The sequence below is a fragment of the Mobula birostris genome, chromosome 12, assembly GCF_030028105.1.
Source record: "Mobula birostris isolate sMobBir1 chromosome 12, sMobBir1.hap1, whole genome shotgun sequence".
Taxonomy (NCBI): Eukaryota; Metazoa; Chordata; class Chondrichthyes; order Myliobatiformes; family Myliobatidae; genus Mobula; species Mobula birostris.
The window spans coordinates 32,923,066-32,946,257 of record NC_092381.1 but is presented as its reverse complement, the minus strand read 5'-3'; the positions used below and the strand labels follow the sequence as shown (position 1 = coordinate 32,946,257).

The window sequence follows — 23,192 nt, the reverse complement described above, 5'->3', positions numbered from 1 at the left end:
CTATGCAAGAAGGGCACTAATGAGAGAGCCCACCAAGAGACCTATGACAACTCTGGAGAAGTTACAAGTTCAGTGGCTGAGATGGAAGAGACTGTGCATACAACAACTGTTGCCCATGTGCTTCACCAGTTGCAGCTTTACGGAAGAGTGGCAAAGAGAAAGCCACTGTTGAAAAAAAACTCACATGAAATCTTGGCTAGCGTCTGCCAAAAGGCATGTGGGAGACTCTGAAATCAGCTGGAAAAAGGTTCTACTGTCTGATCAAACCAAAATTGAGCTTTTTGGCCATTAGACCAAATGCTATGTTTGGGGTAAGCCAAACACAGCACATCATCAAAAACACACAGTGGTGGGTGCGTAGAATGCACTACTAGCAACAGTGGTAGAGGCGGATACAATCAGGTCTTTTAAGAGACTCTTAGGTAGGTACAGGGAGCTTAGGAAAACAGAGAATTATGCAGTAGGGAAATTCCAGTCAGTTTCCAAAGTAGGTTACATGGTCGGCATAACATTATGGACCGAAAGACCTGTAATGTTCTGTAGATTTCTATGTTCTATGTATGTATGTTAAAACACCATCCCTACCGTGAAGCATGGTGTTGGCTTCACTGCAGCAGGCCCTGGAAGGCTTATGAGGGTAGGGGGCAAAATGAATGTAGCAAAAGAGAACTGCGACTTGGGAGACTACTTTTTCCCAGCAAGACAATGACCAAAGCTATACAGGAATGGCTTAAAAACAACAAAGTTAATGTCCTGGACTTAGAGTGGCCAAGTTAAAGTCCAGACCTCAAAGAATTGAGAACTTGTGGCTGAATTGGAAAGGGCTGATCACTCACAATCCCCATGTAATCTGACACAGCTCGAGCAGATTTGTAAAGAAGAACAGGGGAGAATTTGCGATGTCCAGATGTGCGAAGTTAATAGAACACCTATCCACACAGACTCAAGGCTGCAATTGCTGTTAAGGTTGCATCAACTAAACACTGACTTGCAGGGAGGGTGAATGCAATCAATTATTTTGTTTAATAATTATAATAAATTTAGATCAATTTGTAGAAATGTGTTTTCACTTTGAAATGAAATGATCATCACTTTTCTGATAAACAGTGTCAAAAAAAGGCAGATTAAATCCCCTGTGATTCAATATTGTAAAACAACAAAACATGAAAACTTCCGGGGGGGGGGAATGTGAGTACTTTTTATAAGCACTTGAAACAAATCACTGAAAGTTAACAAGCACACATTGCATATCAGAGACCAAACAATATATTAACCTTTGCTGCAAGAGAATTTGAGCTCTATATTAGGAATGTATATATGATTATATGGAGCCCGAGAGAGATTGCTTGTGAAATACTGTGCACAAATGTGGTTCCCTATCTAAGGAAGGATATACTTGTAATAGAGTGCAGGAAAGTTGCACCAGATTGATTACTGGGTTGGTGAGTGTTGCATGAGGATTGACATTAGATTGGTTTCCTCACTTGCAACAGCAAAGGAAAAACATGCGGTAAGGTCCACCTCACTTTCTATAATGAAAGTAACATCATACAACATGGCACAATGATCTCTATATCATTAGGGACACAGTGTGGAATAAGCCCCCACCCCTGGCCCATCAAGTCATGCCACCAGAAATCCACATATTATAACTCTAGCCTAATCATGATACAATTTGTAATGACCAATTAACCTCCTAATTTTTGGACTATAGGAGGAAACTGGAGCACCCAAAGAAACCCACGCATTCCATGGGAGGACGTATAAACTCTTCACAGAGGGACATCAAGATTGAACTGCAAACTTCGATGACCCCCCTCCCCCAAGATGTAATAGTGTCATGCTAACCACAATTCTACTGTGTTGCCAATGCATGAACTCCTCAATAATGAAATCCCTTGCAAAAATGAATAAATTGCAATAAACTTGATTCCTATTAATTATTGAAATTTCTCAATGTGGATTTTGACATACAACTGCTAATGTGAGGAAGCCAACACTTGTTTCATTAATGTAGGAGAATGATAAGAATTAACAGATTATTTCAGCATATTTCTTGGGATTAATAACACATCAGATGCATACATTAATATAACAATGATCCTTTTCACAGCTCATTAGTATTAATGGATTTCTTTTCTCCTCCTATTTGGAATTCTATAAAAAAGAAAGCTAATCCTTGAATGGCACACTTAATATTTTATTAAATCATTTAGAGGTTAATTTGACTTGGTCCTAATTCAGTGCCAGAAGACTGTTAGCAATGGGTTAATCAAATTAATTAAGCAGCCAGTTATCTTCATTGATTATTATTGCATACAGTGCATGATAAACATAGATCAATAGTTCTGATGAAGATTGCACTCTGCTTCATTTAATGAAGACTACTGCTCGCTGAGAAACTCACTGCAAATTTGATCCTGTTGTGGCCATTCAATAATCCATCTTATTCACATTACATCACCAGGGAGTAATAAAAGAATGATTTCCTAATGGTCATGTTATTGAATTAATCATATTTAACACTTTGCCCCCAAGGAAGAATTGAACTTCAAGATTAACTATAATAAAACATGTAATAGGCTAGTTGCACTGAATACATACTGTAGATCTAATTTGCCACATTTTTATTGTTCCAGTCAAAATGTCACAACTATCTGGGAAAAGATTACTTACCACTTTTTCTTTATAAACAATGTATTTCAACCATTTAAAATCTTGAGGTTTGAATCCAGCAAACACGAATAATGAGTCCTTCTCATACCGTGCTGGTTTCTGAATAGCACCTTCCGGATATGTTATTCGGAGCGTTGTCTTTGAGCCAACGTCTTTTTCAAATCCTTTTACTGGGGCTTCATTAAGTCTGCAAAATAAATTAGCAACAAGCATACAATATTAGAAAAGAAGGTTCCTTTAACTGCTTTTTCAGACTGTGCACCCAAAAGCTTACCAAGGCAAGAATAATACTACTTTCCACAACTACCTTCTTATTCATTGCGCTGGACAGGCAATGGTTATCACAATGTTTCAATTTTACAATTTCTACTTTAAAATACTACTTCAAACTGCTTCTCAAGATGAATTGAAGCACGGTTGGCGAACTTTGCCAAATTGGCAACAATCTTTTAAAAATTCTCTCGCATGCCATGGTAATTTTGAGCAGAAATTATCATTGATTAATGAATTAGTAACAATAATTTATTGAGGAAAAAGGTTGACTCCTGTTGCTTATTTATGTGTATTCACTGTTTTACCTATTTCAAAAAAAGTATAACATTGAAATAAGTGAAGATTTTAGAAAACCTGATCAAAAATGTTTCATTGTAATCTTTCAAAAAGACAATTGAAAAATAAGCAACACACATCAAAGTTGCTGGTGAACGCAACAGGTCAGGCAGCATCTCTAGGGAGAGGTACAGTCGACGTTTCAGGCCGAGACCCTTCGTCAGGACTAACTGAAGGAAGAGATAGTAAGAGATCCCCCTCCCCCTCCCACTTTCAAATCTCTTACTAACTCTTCCTTCAGTTAGTCCTGACGAAGGGTCTCGGCCTGAAACGTCAACTGTACCTCTTCCTAGAGATGCTGCCTGACCTGCTGCGTTCACCAGCAATTTTGATGTGTGTGACTGACGAAGGGTCTCGGCCTGAAGCGTCGACTGTACCTCTTCCTAGAGATGCTGCCTGACCTGCTGCGTTCACCAGCAACTTTGATGTGTGTTGCTTGAATTTCCAGCATCTGCAGAATTCCTCGTGTTTGCGAATTGAAAAACAACATCATTTACAAATAGTATTGTTATTTTAACCATTTTCTATCCGAATATTGCTATGTATACCAGGTCTGCAAAGATTTCAGAACATATCATACAACTTCACATGTTCTTGCAATTGTCAAGCAGGTGCTAAGCTAGCTTCTGACATTTTCTGTGAAAATATCTTACTGGTCTTTAGTTGTAAAAAAAATCATTTGCTGCTTTATTTGGCAGTAAAAATGATCAATATACAGTATATATTTTATTATGGGTCAGCACTGCATGCTATGCATCAATAAATTTTTGCATGTACCATCTTGGGCACATGTACATTAAGTTTGTCACACCTCAAATAAAGAAATTGAGAAATACAAAATAAAATCTTTGGTTCCATCTTCACATCCTCCCATTGCTTTTCTTTATTCTTTTCTCTGCACTCAGACCCAGCTTTACTCTCACCGGTCTTTTTGTTCTACACTGATGTCTCTTCTACAGTTCCCATCATCTTGACATTAATGGTGCCGGAATTTTCATCTCCATCAACAATACTCTTGGACATTTGCATGCACAACCACTTCTCAACCTCTCTGCTTTAAAATAAAACGTTAAAAATCCCTCACCAACCTTTTCTTTCTGCATCGTTTAAGAAGTATTTAGATAAGCAACTGAATCACCAAACTACAGAAAGTTAAGTGTTTAAAAAATGTGATTAGAATCGATAGGTTTCTGATGGTTAGCCTGGACTACTGTTTCTGTGTTACATGACAATACGACTTTCTCTTTAGATGAGAATATCAAAACTTTCCAGAACAATAAAAATGTCAAAGGTAGAGTAATAAAATAACTATATTTAAATGGTTTCCATTCTAGGCAAACAAAGAATAGTTGAATGAAAACAGAGAAAACCCCACAATCACTAGTACATGATTAATGAACCATATTCAACAAATTATTCAGGAAATAATTTTGGGGTTATTGTAACAAAATTGTATAAATTATTAACAGGGGTCCATTTTAAGTGTAAACGACATAAGGCAAAATGGAATGCATTAGCAATGGGAATGAAATTAAGCTCAACAAAACCGATTACAGTACAAGGCACTGTAGGGCTGACATAAAAATGTTTTTTTAAAATCTAAGTTTCACTTGTTCAGAAAGTTTGGCTTAAATCTCACTCCGGAGACTTGTACACAAAATGCAGGTGAAAACTCCATTGCACGATGAGGGAGTTTCTTTTGACAAGTTTTCTGTTCCTTCAGACAGAGATTAAAATAAGTCACAGCATTATTTCACAGTGTATTAGCTATCCTCAGTGGTAGTGTCCCTTTGCAATGCTTATTTCTCAACCTCTGACACAAAAAATATTGCTTCTGAGAGCTTTATATAAATATATTTGGTTACAACTTTGATGATATTACAACAGTGCCCATACTTCAAAGCTATTTCACTATTAAATGGCTTGAAACTTAGAGGATATGCCTTCTCTAGCTCTCATTCCAACAGAAGTGGCTCCAAAATATATAAAAATAATTTTATAAAATGATGAACAGCACTGATAAAGTAGAATTGAACATTTTTTGTATATAATAAAATAGAGAAAAAATTTGAAGTAAGAAGTTTGGAAAATATCAAACTGCCCAACAGAAGAAGAATACTCATGCCTTAATTATTAATCCAGAAAGAAAAAAAATCTGGATTCTACGTAATACTGAGTTAATGTTGCGAAGAATGTGGTAGTTAACATGAGAAATAGTGCATGAAATTGGCATTCAAGCAGCACAGACAAAACCTAAAATATTAAAGCTAGGAACTGAAGAACCATATCCCTGATTTCTCAGTTGAAAAAATGTGCATAGACCATGAACTTGGGGAAAAATGAAAAGTGGGTGTATATTTATATAAACACACCTGTTCAACATTTGCGAATCCTGAATAAATAGGCCACAAAGATAAACAGTGATCACAGAATTTCAGTCTGATCTTCACTACAGACCAATCATATTTTAAACAATGTACAAGTTAAGTGATAGGTTTGAATAAAAAAAACCATCTTCTATCAATACTTAATAATCCTTTGACTTTTAGGACAACTCATTGCCAAACCATGTGTCAGCATTTGATAGATAACACAGAAAATTTATTGAAGCTGTGCCATGCAAGGCCAAACAACACTCTATATACTTACTTATAGTACTAGAAATAAATGTTCTAGAATGTAAAGCAGCAATAAAATCATTGGACAGGTCTTTTGAAAATACTTCCCTAATCAGTAATTTGTAGCATCTCTTGGAACAGTGTAATCTTTATTTCTTCAATCACTCCAATCATAAGTTTATTTTTAAATGGCTTCAATTATTCATTTATATTATTAGCCAGGGTAATTTTTGGAATGTGCATTAGAAATGGAGGCAGTTGGGAAAGAAAATGGTGATTGAGTGTTTATTTTTCAACGTCAGATGCCAGCTACAGAAGATACCAAAATCTGAAAGTACCAGCTTCAGCCTAGATAACTTCTTTTGGCAGATTTAATATCACTGGCATATGTCAATACAGTTGTTTTCTGGCAGCAGTAGACTGCAATACATAATAACAGAAAAAAAACACAAATTACAATAAGAAATATATATAAAAATAAATTAAATAAGTGAAAAGAAGTTTTTAGAAAGCAACAGAAGTGAGGTAGTGTACATGGTTTCATTCAGAACAGTGCCCATTCATGCTCTCTTCTCATTGCCGCCATCTGCAAGAAGGTACAGGAGCCTTAGGATCCACACCACCAGGTTCAGGAACAGTCATTACCACACAATCATCAGGCTCTTGAACCAGAGGGGATAATTTAACTCACTCCATCACTGAATTGTTCCCATAACCTTAGTGACATACCAAGTCTTCTCAAACTTCTAATGAAATATAGCCACTGACATGCCTTCTTTGTAATTGCATCAATATGTTGGACCCAGGACAGACCTTCAGAGATGTTGACACCCAGGAACTAGAAACTGCTCACCCTTTCCACTGCTGATCCCTTGGTGAGGACTGGTTCCCTTGACTTCCTCTTCCTGAAGTCCACAAACAATTCCTTATGTTGCAACACCACTCAATCCAGCTGATCTATATTGCTCCTGTACACCTCCTCGTCACCATCTGAAATTCTGCCAGCAATAGATGTGTCATCGTAAATTTATAAATGGTATTTGAGCCACACATTTGTGGGTGTAGAAAGAATAGAGCAGTGGATTAAGCACACATCCTTGAGGTGTGCCAGTGCTGACTGACAGCAAAGAGGAGATGTTATTTCAGAAGTGCTCTGACTATAGTCTCCCAGAGAGGAAGTCAAGGATCCAGTTGCAGAAGGAGGGATAGAAGCCCAGGTTTAAAGCTTGTTGTTTAGAACTGAGAGTATGATTGTGATGAATGCTGAGCTGTAGTCAATAAACAGCAGCCTAATGTATTGTCCAGGTGATCCAAGGCAGAGTAGGTAGCCAATGAGATTGCATTCACTGTACACCTATTGTGTCGACAGGCGAATTGCAGCAGGTCAAGGTTCTTGCTTAGGCAGGAGTTGATTCTAGCCATGACCAACCTCTCAAGGCACTTCATCGCAGTAGATGTGAGTGCCACTGGGTGACAGACGTTGAGGCTGCTCACCCTGCTCTTCCTGGGCACTGATATGATTGTCGCCCTTTTGAAGCAGGTGGGAACCTCTGACAGCAGCAGTGAGAGACTGAAGATGGCCTTGAACACTTCCGCCAGTTGGTTATCACCGGTTTTCAGAGCTCCACCAGGTACACCATCAGGGCCTGACGCCTTGCGAGAGCTCACCTTCTTGAAAGATGTTCTGACATTGGCCTTCAAGGCAGAGAACACAGCGTTACCAGATGCTGCAGAGATTAGCACAGCTGCAGTTTCAGTCTCCCTTTCAAAGCGTGCATAAAAGGAGTTGAGCTCCTCTGGGAGGGAAGATCACAAGGCCATTACTTGTATAAAGAAATGGGATGCAAACCCTGCCAAAATTGATGTGCATTTGATTCTGTCTCTAACTTCAACAGGAATTGTTTGTTCTCTCTTACAATAGCCTTACACAGGTTGTACTGGGACTTTTTGTATAGTTCTGGATCATTGGTCTTGAATGCCACAGATCTAGCTCTCAGCAGACTACGAATTTTCTACTTCATCCATGGCTATTGGTTTGGGTTTATATGGTATGTTCTGGAAGGCAAGCTTACCCACACAGACCTCAATCAAGTCATTGACATCTGTGCTGCATTGATTCAGACTAGATGAATCCCTGAATATTGGCTAGTCTACCAAATGAGTGCTCTCCACCTCCCTTGACCTTACCTTCTTGGTCCTCATCACTGGTGCTTTGGTCTTTAGTCTCTGCTTATATGCACAGCTAGAACTACAGCTCGGTGACTGGACATACCAGATTGGGCGTGGTAAATGTTTTTCATGTTGGTATAACAGTGGTCAAGTGTTTTGGCTCCTCTGGTTCCACGGGTCATATTTTGATGGGTCATGCCGTAGGGTCTTGGCTCAAAACTTCGACTGTACTTTTCTCCATAGATGCTGCCTGGCCTGCTAAGTTCCTCCAGCATTTTGTGTGTGTTGCTCAGATTTCCAGCATCTGCAGATTTTCCCTTATTTGTGATGTTGGTGGTAGCTGTTCAGAGTCTTCAAGCTGGCCTGGTTGAAATCTCCCACCATGATAGGAAAGGCATCTGGGTACGATGCTTTCTGATTGCTAAGCAGGGTGCTCAGCTCCTCCAGTGCCTGCTTGACTCTGGAATATACACCACTACTTTGACGATGGCAAAAACTCCCTCGGCAGGTAAAAAGGGCAATACTTAATCGCTAGATGTTCCAAGTCAGGTGAACAGGATTGAGACAGAACCATCATGTCTGTGCACCACGATGAATTTTTCATAAAGCATACTCCACCCCCCCCCCACCATTAAAAGACTCAGTTGTCCTGTCTTTGGGGAGAATGGTGGAGCCCTCAGGCTGCAGCGGTGTCCAAAACAGTGGGGGAGAGGCAAGTTTCTGTGAAGCAAAGTACTCAGCAGTCTCTGATGTCCCATCTGCTACAGGAATCTTGCACTGAAGTCTTCAATTTTACTTTCTAAATACTGTACCAGCAGGGAACCTAATAGGAGAGCACAGCTTTCTTCCATGGCCTTCCATCCTCTCCTATTATATTCCTCCTTCTCCAGCCCTGTATCTCTTTCTCCAATCAACTTCCCAAACTCTTTACTTCACCATTCCCCCTCCCGGTTTCACTTATCACCTTGTATTTCTCCCTCCCCTCCCCCCACCTTTTGACTCTACTCATCTTTTTTTCCCCAGTCCTGTTGTAGGGTCTTGGCCTGAAATGTCAACTGTACTCTTTTCCATAAATGGCTGCCTGGCTTGTTGAGTTCCTCCAGCATTATGTGTGTGTTGTTTAGATTTCCAGCACCTGCAGATTTTCTCTTGTTTGAGTTTCATTTACTCAGTAAGCAAGATATTTTGCAAACGTAAAACATGAAAGAAAGCAGTTTACAGAAAATATTTTGCTTATTGCAAATGAAAGCTTAAATTGAAAACCAGTGCCCAAATATTCAAATAAAAAAATGTAGACACCAAGTTACAAGCACTGGTAATGTGATAATATACAGCTGTGCTTCACTCTATCAATATATAGAAATACAATTTATTTGTTGCAACAGTAAAAAAAATCAAGAACTAGCTTTCCCCACAGCTTCAACTGTTAATACAAAAATAAAATATAGCAGATGCAAGAATTCTAAAATAAAAATAGAACATGCTGCAAAAAGTGAGCTAGTCAGACAGCATCTTTCGAGATACTGTCAACCATTAATTCTGTATTAACCTCTAATCACTACTAACATCCTTTGAGAGCAGAAACCTACATGCCAATCACAAATACAAAGTTCTAGTTACTGAAATTCGAGTTATTGGTAATCGAGGAGACTGAAGTCCTTTGGAGTACGCAGGTCTATCCTTCACATTTCCTACCAGTCTGTTGTTGCCAGTACAATCTTGTATGTGGTGGTGAGTTGGGGCAGTGGCATCAACATGGGTGATTCCAACAGGCTCAATAAACTGATTAGAAAGCCTGGCTCCGTAATAGGAGTCAAACTGGACACACTGGAGGCTGTAGACAAAGAACCCTCCAGAAACTCCAAGCAATTCTGGATAATGTTTCTTACCCTCTGCATGCCACCTTGGCTGAACAAAGGAGCGTTTTTAGTAATAGACTAAGACAACTTTACTGCTCCAAAGAGTGCTATAAGAAGTCATTCTTACTCTCGGCCAATAAGCTCTATAATGAGTCAACTTATAGCCAGGGAAATGAAGACCCCTTCAGTTAGACTGTTATTAACCACTGTTTACTAGACCTCTGTTTAAGACCATAAGACCATAAGACATAGCTGTGGAATTGGCCATTCAGCCCATCAAGTCTGCTCTGCCCTTCCATCATGGCTGATCCCGGATCCCACACAACCCCATACACCTGCCTTCTCACCCTATCCTTTGATGCCCTGACCGATCAGGAAACGATCAACGATCAACTTGCACCTTAAATATGCCCACGGACTTGGCCTCCACTGCAGTCTGTGGCAGAGTATTCTACAGATTTACTACTCACTGGCTAAAAAAAAAAATCCCCCTTCCTCTGTTCTAAAGGGTGGCCCCTCAATTTTGAGGCTGTGCCCTCTAGTTCTGGAAACATGCTCTTTACATCCACCCAATCTAGTCCATTCAACACTCAGTAGGATTCAGTGAGATCCCCCCCCCCAAATTCTTCTAAATTCCAGTGAGTACAGGCCCAAAGCTGTCAAACACTCCTCATATGTCAACCCCTTTATTCCTGGCTCTGTTTACCACACCCTGTTATTGCAGACATGCAATACTACCATAACTTCTTATCTGGATGATGTGAATGTACACCTATTACTGTATAATATTACGATAATTCTTGCAGTACCATCTTACCAATGTGAACTTGGAAATCTTGTAATCTTTGACCTGTAAATGTTGTACATATTAGTTTTTATTTTTTTTATTCTTTCTTATTTCTTTTCCAATATTTGTATATAAGACCATAAGACAAAGGAGCAGAAATCGGCCATTCGGCCCATCGAGTCTGCTCCGCCATTTTATCATGAGCTGATCCATTCTCCCATTTAGTCCCACTTCTCCGCCTTCTCACCATAACCTTTGATGCCCTGGCTACTCAGGTACCTATTAATCTCTGCTTTAAATACACCCAATGACTTGGCCTCCACTGCCGCCCGTGGCAAGAACTTCCATAGATTCACCACCCTCTAGCTAAAAATATTTCTTCACAACTCTGTTCTGAATGGGCGCCCTCTAATCCTTAAGTCATGCCCTCTTGTACTAGACTCCCCCAACATGGGAAACAACTTTGCCACATCCACTCTGTCCATGCCTTTCAACATATATCTGTGCACTTGCAATGCCACTGTGACAATGTAATTTCCTTTTCGACCAATAAAGCATCTGTCTATCTAATTTACAGTAAGGTTTCAAAGTTGCATTCAACCAACTATTGGGTAGGAGATTGAACCAGTTAAATTACGAAACTTTTCCCCAACCCCAGCCAGATGGTCCAAAGGTTCTTGTCAGATGCAATTCCTGGACATTCAATATCTCCAAAGATTGAAAACATGACATAAATACGACTATTTCAAGTTAATGAGCAGCCGGCTGGTGGTGTAGTGATATCTGTATCGGACTTCAAGGCAATTGGTCTTGAGTTCAAACTTGGCCGTTCTTTTCCATCAGTGCTGGGTTGAGTGTTGAGCCAGCAACACATCCTTGTAAAAAACTGATAGAAAATGCTAAAGAAAATGGAAAGGTTGCCACTAGATATGCCACAAGGTGCGGAAAGGAACAGAAAGTTAATGAAACCCCCATCAGGGTACTAATTATATCAATAGCAATAACACAAGTTTGTGCTTGTAAGCACAATATATCCTCCATATATTTAATTATGATAAAATACAAATGTAACTTGCAGCATATTTTTAATGTTAAAGAGAAGGACATTTAGCCATCTGGATTACAGAGTGGAAAGCTGAGGGCAAATAAAAACTAAATATGAAAATATGAACACAGACATTTTTAAGTTTTGTATGAAACTGTAAACAAGGCCATGTGTGCAGGTGAAACTATCTCTCAGTAATTCTAAGGATCAAATCCATGGTAGATATTTTGATTCAAATCACGCAGACCATAGAATTCTCCAGCTTTCGGATTCTTTTCATTGTAAACTAAGCACGAATGTATTACTCACATATGTGAACAATGAAGACAGCAATTAAGAGAGACTCAAATATCTTTCATGCAACAGCGTGTCAGACGTGTAAAATAGAGCAATCAGGGGACCTCATTGTAAATACATGAATGTAGAGTATTAAAATAGAAACACTCATATTTGTATTTTGATCCATTAATCAAATGTGAGCATTTACAGTAATCATTATTTCAAATAGTCAAAGTTGCTTTATCATTATTTAGACTCCAGTGTCTGATATAAGCATAAAACCTTTCAAACATTGTACAATACCATTCATCCTCTCAAAGTATCAAACAATGGGAGTAATTTCTATCACTACCATAACTCAACACTTGCTCATTTGTACCTAAGATACCTTAATTGTCAGTAATATCATAATTCCCTTTCTTATACTGTGCTCAGTCCAGTCTTCTCCCTACTCCCTTCTGTTGAGAAAATGCAAACCTGAAAAAAATAAGCTGACTGACCAATTTAAAAGTTGCTGGTGAACGCAGCAGGCCAGGCAGCATCTCTAGGAAGAGGTACAGTCGACGTTTCGGGCCGAGACCCTTCGTCAGGACTAACTGAAAGAAAAGCTAGTAAGAGACTTGAAAGTGGGAGGGAGAGGGGGAGATCCGAAATGATAGGAGAAGACAGGAGGGGGAGGAATGGAGGCAAGAGCTGGACAGTTGATTGGCAAAAGGGATATGAGAGGACCATGGGACAGGAGGCCTAGGAAGAAAGAAAGGGGGAAGGGAGAAGCCCTGAGGGTGGGCAAGGGGTATAGTGAGAGGGACAGAGGGAGAAAAAGGCGAGAGAGAAAAAGAATGTGTGTATATAAATAAATAAATATCCCATCTGTTATTTATTTATTTATATACCCATCTGTTTTTATATATACACACATACACACACACACACATTCTTTTTCTCTCTCTCTCTCTCCTTTTCTCTAAAGTTATCCACTATCCTATCCACAAATTCACTTCTATAATACTCATCTCCCTTCAGACTGCCTCCAAATTCAGACAGTTCAGGAGTCTCAATAAATTACTGACTTACTTTCAAGCCCCAAAGTTTGTCGACTCCATTTTTCACAAAAGTTCATCTGGCTATGCAAATTATCATTCCCTCTCCTGATGCATTCTAAATATATGGTCTGAACACAGAAGACCACATGTGAACCACTCCATTTGGATTTCAAATAACATCTTTCTGAGATAGTGTTACAAATCACATCCTATCTGACTGTGATTAAGGTAGTCGACCCATTTTCAGCTTTCTTAGTCAGTAGCCTTCAAAATATACAGTATGACTTTATTATTCTTCGATGACACCATTATTATTGTTGGATAGATAAATATATGGAAGTGCTTGTTTCAGTCCTCTTCAAACTATCTCCCTTAACTGTCCTTGAATTAGCACTGCTTCCTACACCCCTTTTCTGCAAATTTCCAAGCTGCTCTAAATTTTGCATGGACCACACATCAGTCTCTTCCCTTTCCTTCCTTTTATATTGCCACCTCTATTTCAGGGAATAGTATAGCAACCAATATCCAACATAACTTCCATTTTCACCTGTGTCTTGTTAAGATTCTGTCCCATAGTCACAGTTTTCCCACTTTATCTGCTCTGTTGATGAGACTTTTCATCCCAGTGTATTTTGGGTATCTTCCCTGTTCTTTAGCTGGGATCTGTCATTGAGAGACTCAGCAACATTTTGAGGACAACATTCCAAGTTCATGGGTATACTTAAGGTGGAAGTTGACAGGTTCTTGATTGGGCAGGGAATCAAAGGATATGGCATGAAGGCAGGTGTACAAGGTTGAGTGGGATCCAGGATCAGCCATGATGGAATGGCAGAGTAGACTCGATGGGCTGAATGGTCTAACTTTGCTCCTATGCTTTATGATCTTAAGATTTTCTCAGTTCTCCAGTGCTAATGAGGGTCCATAACCAGAAAAGTATCTTTTTATTTGTGTGTGCCTGCGTGCATGCGAGTCTGCGTGTGCGTGCGTGCGCGTCTGTGTGTCCGTGCGTGCATCTGTGATGACGTCCTTTTCATGGCTTTTTACAAGGTGCGGAGTGAGAGAGAGAGACTGTGTGGCACGTCACTCCTCACACAGACATTTTCGCAGTATTTTCCCTTTATTTTACGAGGCCAAGATGTGATCTCGACACTCAACCCGACACAGATGGTAAGTGTACTTGGGAGCGGACCGGACCGGGTCCGGCGCCAATGTCGTTGTGCCACCAGCCGGCCCCAGAGAAGTATTTTCTATTTCTCTCTTCATTAATGTCGCTTGACCTGCAGAGTCCTTTCAACCTTTTCTGTTCTTGCCTTGGATTTTCAGCACCTGCAGTTTTTTTTGATCCAACCTCCCCTCCTTTGTTCCGTTGGGTAGTTGCCTTGTTCTGTTCATTGGCAAAAATCAGCTGTAACACCTTCCTTTCCATTTCTGCTCCACAACTTGTGATGTCCCTGTAACTCTTTTCCTTGTTGCTCTTTGTTGGATTGCCAGAGGAACCACTACCATCATACAATTCTTCCTCACCACCACCTCTTCCAACCCCGGTATTTTGGGAAGAAAGCCATTATTTTCAATTCAATCCAAAAGCCATGGCTCTATTTCTTCTGGAATTCACTATTCCATTCCACTCTGACCAGCCTCACATTTTTCACTTACCATTAAAGTCATCCAAATTTTACTATATGTATCCTAAATTTCCTGTTACTTTCACCCATCATATCTTTGCTTTATCTACACTGGCTTATGGCTGAATCACGCCTCAGTACTAAAAATCTTATCCTTGTTTTCAAATCCCTCCATAGACATTACCTCTGCAATCACCTACAAATCTGCAATCTTATCTGTGCTCTTTCAAACAAAGTCTCAGTACATTCTCAGTTTTAAATGATTCTACCACTGGCAATCATGCATTCAACTGTCGACATCGTAGGATCTAGAATTCTTTCCCTAAACCACGATGCCTCTTTTCCCTACTTTATGACTCTTAGATCAGTATTTAATTATACTCGTGCCCAAGAGAGTGTGGTGACCTGCCTTAATGACCATTGCCCACTTACATCAACAGCAATGAAATGTTTTGAGAGGCCAGTAATGAAACATATCAGCTCCTTCCTGAGACGTGACTTGGATCCTCTCCAATTTGTCTAATGGAGCAATAGGTTCACAACAGATGCCACCTCATTGGCTCTTCACTCAATCCTGGAACATCTGGACAGTAAAGATGCATGCATCAGGATACTGATCCTGATGCTTATCAACTACAGCTCAGCATTCAATACCATCATCCCCTCAAAATTAATCAATAAGCTCCAAGACCTTGGCCTCAAAACCTCCATGTGCAACTGGATTCTGAATTTCATCATTTGCAGACCCCAGTCAGTTTAGATTGGCAATAACATCTCCTCCACAATCTCCATAAGCATAGGTGCACCACAAAGCTGTGTGCTTAGCCCCCTGCTCTATTCGCTTAACACCTATGACTGTGTAGCTAAGCACAGCTCCAATCCCATATTCAAGTTTGCTAATTGCACTATTGTTGTGGGCCGAATCCAAGGTGGTGATGAATCAGCATACAGGAAGGAGATTGAAATTTGGTTAGTGCTGTCATATCAACAACCTCTCACTCAAAACTTCTACAGGTAACATTGCTTTCATATCTGCTCTCACCACTTCCTCTGGCAGTGTGTTCCAGGCACCTAGTGTTCTCTGTGTAAACAAATGTTTTGTAACTCTCCTTTAGACTTCCCCCCTCTATCTTAAAGCTGTGTCATCTGGTATTTGATATTAATACCCTGGGAAAAAAGTCCCTGACTAGCTGCCCTACCCACATCTCTCATAATTTTGTATACTTCTGTCAGGTAGCCCTGATGCTCCAGAGAAAACTACCCAATTCTGTCTAACCTCTCCTTCTGGCTTTCTCATCCTGGTGAACCTCCTTTGCACCCTCTTCAAAGTATGTAGATCCTTCCTGCAATGCAGGAAACCAGAACCACATGCAATACTCCAAATGTGGCCTAACCAAAGTCTTACACAGCTGGAACATGATCTGCCAAATTTTATACTGAATTCCCTGAGTAATAAAGACAAGTATGCAATACATCTTCATTACTTTCCTGTCTACTGTTTAACCACTTTCAGGGAGTGACAGACTTGCACGCCAAGATCACTCTGAATATCAATCTCCTAAAAGTCCTGCCATTTATTGTATACCTCTCATAGCAAGTAAAGCACCTCACACTTGTCTGAATTAAACTTAATTTACCATTTATTTCTTTGCCAATCAACCAGTCTATATCCTGCTGAATCCTTTGATAACCTTTCTCACTGTCCACAACTCTGTCAATTTTTATATCATTTGCAATCTTACTAATTAGCCTACCTAAATTTTTGTCCAAATCATTTATATACAATCACAAATAAAAGAGGTCTCAGCACTAAGAATGCCACTGGTCACAGACCTCCAGTCAGACTAATACCCTTCCACCACTTTCCTCCTTATTCCTTGGTCATGTCAATTTTGAATCTAAACTACTAAGTCTCCATGGAGCTGGTCTGCCTTAATCTTCTCAAATAGTCTACCATGAGAGATCTTGTAAAATGCATTAAAATCCATGTGGACAATATCCTCTTCCCTACCGTTTCTTCAAAATTCTCATTCAAGTTTGCAAGAGATCAGCCCCTCCTGCACAAAGTCATGCTGAATATCCCTAATAAAATAATACTTTTCCAGATGTGGACAGATCCAATACCTAAGAATCTTTTTGAATTATGTCACTGCTACTGATTCATAGCTCAAGGGTCTGTAATTTTCTAGTTTGCCTCTACTGCCCTTCTTAAACAGAGGAACAACATTGTCCAGTGCTCTGGGACTTTGGCTGGGGCTAAAGAGGATGCAAATATCTCTGTCAGGGCCCCAGCAATTTCCTCTCTTGCCTCCCTCAATAACCTGGCTAGGTTCCATCGTGTCCAAGTGATTTATTCACCTTGATGTTCTTCAAGAGACCCACAAACTTCTCTCACTTCAGATCAACATTAGAGTTAGATGTAAGACATGAAAATCCATAAATTATATAAATAAATAAATATTGTGAAAACAAAGGAATAATGAGATAGGGTTCATGCGCAAGAATGCCAGCACACTGCTTCTGATCTCGCTATCCTCCACATCCTTCCCCTTGGTGAAAACCAATGTGAAATGCTTGTCCAAATCTACGGTGCCAGCACAACTTCCTTTCTTTGGCCTCACTGGCCTACCCTCTCCCTTGTTCGGGATTCTCTTTAATCCCACTCCACAATGACATCTCATGGCCCATTTTCAAAGATTCAAAGTAAATTTATTATCAAACTGTGGATGCAGTACACAACGCTGAGATTCTTCTTCCCACAGACAGCCACAAAACAAAGAAACATCATGGAACGCGTTCAAAGAAAACATAAAATACTCAACGTGCAAAAAGAACAAATCATGCAAACAGCAAAAAATGAGTCAAAAGTACACAGAATATAAAACATCAGACCACAGCGTCTTTGAAACAGTCTGGGAATGTTCAATTCAGCTCAGTTTAGTGCTATGTCATTCACTGAGTGCAGGCCGCAGTGCTGATGATAATATATCAGACCATCTTCTCTGGAACCTCCTGAGGGGGCTCAGTCTGAATTTTATTTGGCCAGTTTTGAAGGGCTCCAGTCATTTTACTACATCAAACACATTATATAAATGTTATTGCTGAATCATAATCAAGTATCACCTTCAGATAAAATTAGACTTATTGGTATTGTCAAATGGATGAGAGACAGCAAAAGTTGTTCAGCCCCAATATTATGGTCATGCATTATATCCTTACTTTGAAATTACTCATTATTTGTAATTAAGCACTTAAAGGTCAAGCAGAGTTGGTTGCAGAATAGCTGGACTTTTAGTTAAAGATCTGCCTAGGTTGTCTACCACCTGATGGCATGAAATTTAATTCTCCAGTTTCCCTCCTTTATTCCTTTTCTCTCTCCTCCTGATCCATCCCATCCATCCTATGACTACCTTTCACACCCTGTTTCTTTCCTCATCCTCTGATTGTTCCTATTTGCTTTCTGCACTCCACCTAATTTGGTTCCATACTCTACCTTTCTTTCCTATCACATTCCATCTTTTATAGCCTCTTATTCCATCACCTATACCCACTCAGCCAATGCTGCTGTTGCCATTCCCCTCTCTTCCATCTGCTTATCATCCCTCTTGGATCTAACTATCACCTTTCAGTTCCTGTTCTACCCTTTGCCTGCACATCTTTCAGTGCTGGTGAAGTGTCTCATCCCAAAACACTGGCTGTCCACTTCTCTCCACAGAAATTACCTGATCTGCTGTTCCTCCAGTATTATGATCTTAGTTTAAGCTTCACCTTCCTTTCCTATCACATTATTCAGTTAGTCAGGTTTCTACTTGGTCAGATCTACTACTAAAATGAAGAGCTAAGAGAATATGAATTTCAGAATGGAGGCAAATGGAAATCATGTGAGTAGCTTGGTATGTGCATTTGCTACCAGGCACTCTCTGATACCAACAAGGGTGACTGCAAAGAAGTAATAACAGATGTAAAAGCTAACGCTTCACATGAATAAATGAGAAAGATCAAAAGCAAAGTAAACTTGTTTATCCACAAGAAAAATAAAATTATATTGTGACCATTTCTCATTCCTAATTCACTGATGCTGATAAAAAATTATCACAAGTAAACAAAGAATGGGCTAAATGCCATTACTGTCAAATTCTGAGCCATTACAGAATGTGAAAATATACTCACAGGGCAGTCAATTGAATCCCAATTACATTTTACTGTGGCTTCTTTTAAAAATAATAATGAGCCGGGACAAAGTTGACATTTTGCTTTCTTTTCTTTGCAGTATGTTGTTATAGTGGGATAGAGCAAGCTTTCCCTTCCCCAAAGTTCTTTTTCATGTTTTAAAAATAACTGCAGTCATCTATTGGTAGAAATTTGCCCAGAAGGAAAAACATTGCACTATGAAACACACACAATATGCTGGAGGAACTCAGCAGGCCAGGCTGAGTACAGTCAATGTTTCGGGCTGTGACCCTTCGGCAGAACCAAATTTTTTCTGAAATACTTTTCTTCCATTCTATCGTACTTATTTCTTATACTTGACAAATATCACACGCCAACAAAGGTCCTGATGAAGGGTCTCGGCCCAAGACGTCAACTGTACTTTTTTCCATAGATGCTGCCTGGCCTGCTGAGTTCCTCCAGCATTTTGTTTGTGTTGCTTGGATTTCCAGCATCTGCAGATTTTCTTTTTGTTTGTTATTGCACCACGAAATCTGGTATTCCATTAGTATCCTCATTCCAAACTTTTCAATATCTGGAATAAAGTTATATACTATGTAAATTCACTTATTTTATTTTGGCTGGCAATTCTTTTCTCACTTACTCTTACATTTATCATGTCTACTCCTTCCTCCCCAGACTCTAGCTGTTTAAGAACATCAACTTTCAGTAATTTCCATAAGCTAGCAATCTACAAGTTAAAGTTCACTGCTTCAGACTTTCCTGTCCAACTGCTTTGATCTTCACAATGCTGGTTACACCACTATCCTACCACTGTCTAATGTATTGTTAGGGGACTTGGTTTCGTTATTTTTTTACATGAGGTTCTTATGCTGTTAATACATGCAGCAAAAAATAACTATCTGAGAACACAAGTGACTTTTGCAGATGCTGGAAATCTTGAGGAGCATGCGCAAAATGCTGGAGGAACTCAGCAAGTCAGGCAACATCTATGGAAGTGAATAAACAGTCGATGTTTTGGGCCAAGACCTTGCTTCTGGAGTCCTGGACCAAGTTCTATTGCTTCATTTGTTTCCAGGCATTATATTACAAGATTATAGCATTTGTGTGTCGAGAATATTCTGAAAGTCATGAGCCACTGCAAGAGTGTAATAATTAAAAACTAGTGAAAATTGATCAAGACACCCAAAAGAAGATAGTTTGATCTCCAAAATATAAAACATTTAATGGTGAAATTGAATGAAAAAGGGTGAAGACCAGAAAGCTACAGCAAAGGAGAAAATGGAAGAATTAAATAGAAAAACTTCACCATTTGTCTCCAACATTTACAGCTTTGCTGTTGCTGCTCTGTTCGGTTGTTTCTGTTTTGAAAACCTTGCTGTCCTTGAAAGACTCAATGTCTTTCATGCATATTCTACTGATAAAGCTATTCTTCCCTAACCCAAAACTTTTTAACATCCACATTTCCATGGCTCACTAACCATTATAACATCAAAACTATCAACAATTTCTCAGGCCATTTTTGAATGGATCTGATCTCATTACAAAAATACGGGAAATACAAAGCACCATCATATAGATTTAACAAAAACTCACCTTATGACAACATCATAGTCATCAATTCTTGACCCAAGAGATTTGTTGGCTACTATTCCTCCATTGCCCATGATGATGCAGCGCTTGCAGCTTAAACTGAAAGAGACAATGATTATTTTAGTCTCTGAGAAAATGTCAATTCAATATCAAACTATACTTGAAATAAAAATCTTACGTTCACCCCACTACATCACTACTAAAATAGGCAAATGCAAATTTCTGTCAAAACTGAACTGCCAATTTCTTGGAGGTCTCTACGTGAAAGATATCCAATTCTTGTAATGGCAAAGGTAGGGTGAGTGATAGGTTGCATTTTACCCTTTGAAATGCTGTTTCCTTATTCCAATGAAGAAAGACAAAGTCCCTATAGTTAACAAGATAAGTAACCCTTAGGCTGCAGCATTATTCAGGCTGGATAATAAATATGGTGGCCCATGGTTTTAAGCTTCAACTACATAAGAAAGTATTGTGGAATGATGATTGAGGTACTGTGCCTACAGTTACAAATTCAAATCCTATCCAGGCAATTGAAAGTTTAAATTAAAATAGTTATGTACACATGAATATTCAAATTAGGATTATGCCACTCAGTCCTGATCAGCCCACTCCACCATTTAATGAGAACGTGCTTATCTGTTTGTAACCGCAACTCCACATTCTGTTCTACCCACTGTATCCTTTCACCCCCCCCCAATTATCAAATATCAATCTATGCCGGCCTTATTTTCTCCCAGAGACTCTGCTTCCTCTGCCCTTTGAGGAAGAGAGTTCCAGAGATCCCTGACTCTCAGAAAAATAAAACTGCAATGTTAAAGTCAGCATGAAATATATATTTTTAAATTCTTCAGGGGCGGTAGTCTGCAATTTTTGTACCTGTTTTATCTTGAATGCGAACTGGGCCTATAATTTGATTGGCTATTGATCAATGTGTGAATGGGCTGAACAAAGCACTTGGTCTGGGAGGTGGTGCAGGCAGCATCGGCAATTAAGATTAAATAAGAGATGCTGGTTTCACCAGCTATATCCAACCTTCAAAATAAATATAACAAAACCTAAGCTGCATGACTTGAATAGATTATATTGTACAATTTGGGAAATACAATTGTTTTTTTGAAATCAATATGAAAGCACAATGGTTTGTAAGGACTCAGCTGATAGATATTTTTTGTATAAGTAGAAGCAGCTCCAAATAGATTGGAAACATCCAAGCTAGGCAATGACTATATGCGAAGAAACAAATATATTTAATGTGGGAGTTGAAAATGGTCCGGAACACGTTGACAGCTAGCCGAGGTGTCCGTGGAGAACTGCTGGCCAGCTGCACACTCAACAGCATGTTCCAGACATCCGCATCTGCGCACTCCAGTACAGAAGTTGGGATCATGTTGGAGGGCAGAGGTGCACTCATCTAATCTCAAATCCCGGGATATGCTGTAAATTGGCAAATCAAGCATCAGGATGCATTTCCTATCTAGCTCTTGAGCTTTATGTCACCTACTGAATGCATTGAATGTGGTTGCCAACTGTCATTTTAAAGGAGAATTTTAAGTCTATTTTTCCTTTATTTTAATACTTATTTACATTTTGTAGTAATTTAACAGTAGTTTCTTATACTTTTAGACAAAATTATCATTTTCAATGTTCATGTCTATATTTTGTTCGTGGACATTAGGACACAGTGAAATTATGCCGCCAGTAGCCCATCAGAGCAGACCACAGACTTAGTTCCTGCCACCTAACGTGAGCCACTGAGATGATGCTGTCGGTGTGCTGGAAACCAGACTGCCACTGGTCTAGTGTGTACAATGACTGTAAGACATAAGCCAATGTAGCATGATCTCATTCAAACATTAATTCTGAGTATTTGCAAAGTGATGTTCATTCACTGGGCAACAGAGAAACAAACCAACACTTGAACACAACTCATTTTCTTTTATTGAAAGCTCAGAAAAATGAACTGATAATTAGAGGAGCATTAGTTTGGCAAATGTGGTAGGAAAATAAAATTTATTACACTTGAACTAAAACAAAAGCAGCCAGGGAGTGAAAAGGAAATGTACACAAACCAACATGGAATTACAAAAAAGGAGGTTGGGTTCCAGAGACTTATTAAAATCTTTGAGGATGTCCTATTGTTTCAGGATGAAGGCGATTTGGGAGATATTAAACATATTGACTTCAGAAAGTATTCAACATGTTTTTTTACACAAAACCAATGGCAAAAATAAAATCTCTTGGGATTATGAGGGAAATTTGGAATTGGAATATTAACTGGCCAGATAATAGGAAACAGAAGAGTTATCAATGGCAATAATTCTAATTGAGCAGCTGTGACCAAAGTTCCCAAGGGATCTAACCTGGAATTCTTGCTGTTTATAACATTTATTAAAGTTCTCAGTAAAGGTATTGTGAATATAAAATTAAAGAAGACATGATTTATATAAAATGTTTTTAATAATTCCAAGAAACATTTTATTTTAAAGAATGTCAACTCAGACTTAGCTAGATGATGAATTTTTTAATCAATCATTTGTTAAATTACTATATATATTAAATATCTTCAATAATTCCAGGAAATTTCAATAATGAGAATTGAAATCTTGGTACATGTGGTAACTTTCAGCCAATGACCCTGTTAAAGTGCTGCTTATAATTTTGTTCTGATTAGTGGAATTAATTCTACTAATCAAAATCATCTGCAATTTATTAGAAAACA

General features: G+C 39.0%; 1 protein-coding gene across 6 annotated transcripts in view; it reads right to left on the bottom strand.

The window, feature by feature from the left end:
* Positions 1–23,192, bottom strand: part of st3gal3a (ST3 beta-galactoside alpha-2,3-sialyltransferase 3a) — a 556,478-nt gene that overhangs the window by 150,946 nt on the left and 382,340 nt on the right. For all 6 annotated transcript variants that reach the window (XM_072273563.1, XM_072273561.1, XM_072273559.1 and 3 more), the window contains 2 exons: positions 20,477–20,572; positions 2,677–2,863 (listed from right to left, as the gene is read on the bottom strand). In XM_072273563.1, coding sequence (XP_072129664.1) covers positions 2,677–2,863; positions 20,477–20,572 — 283 coding nt within the window. The remainder of the gene's footprint in view (positions 1–2,676; positions 2,864–20,476; positions 20,573–23,192) is intronic.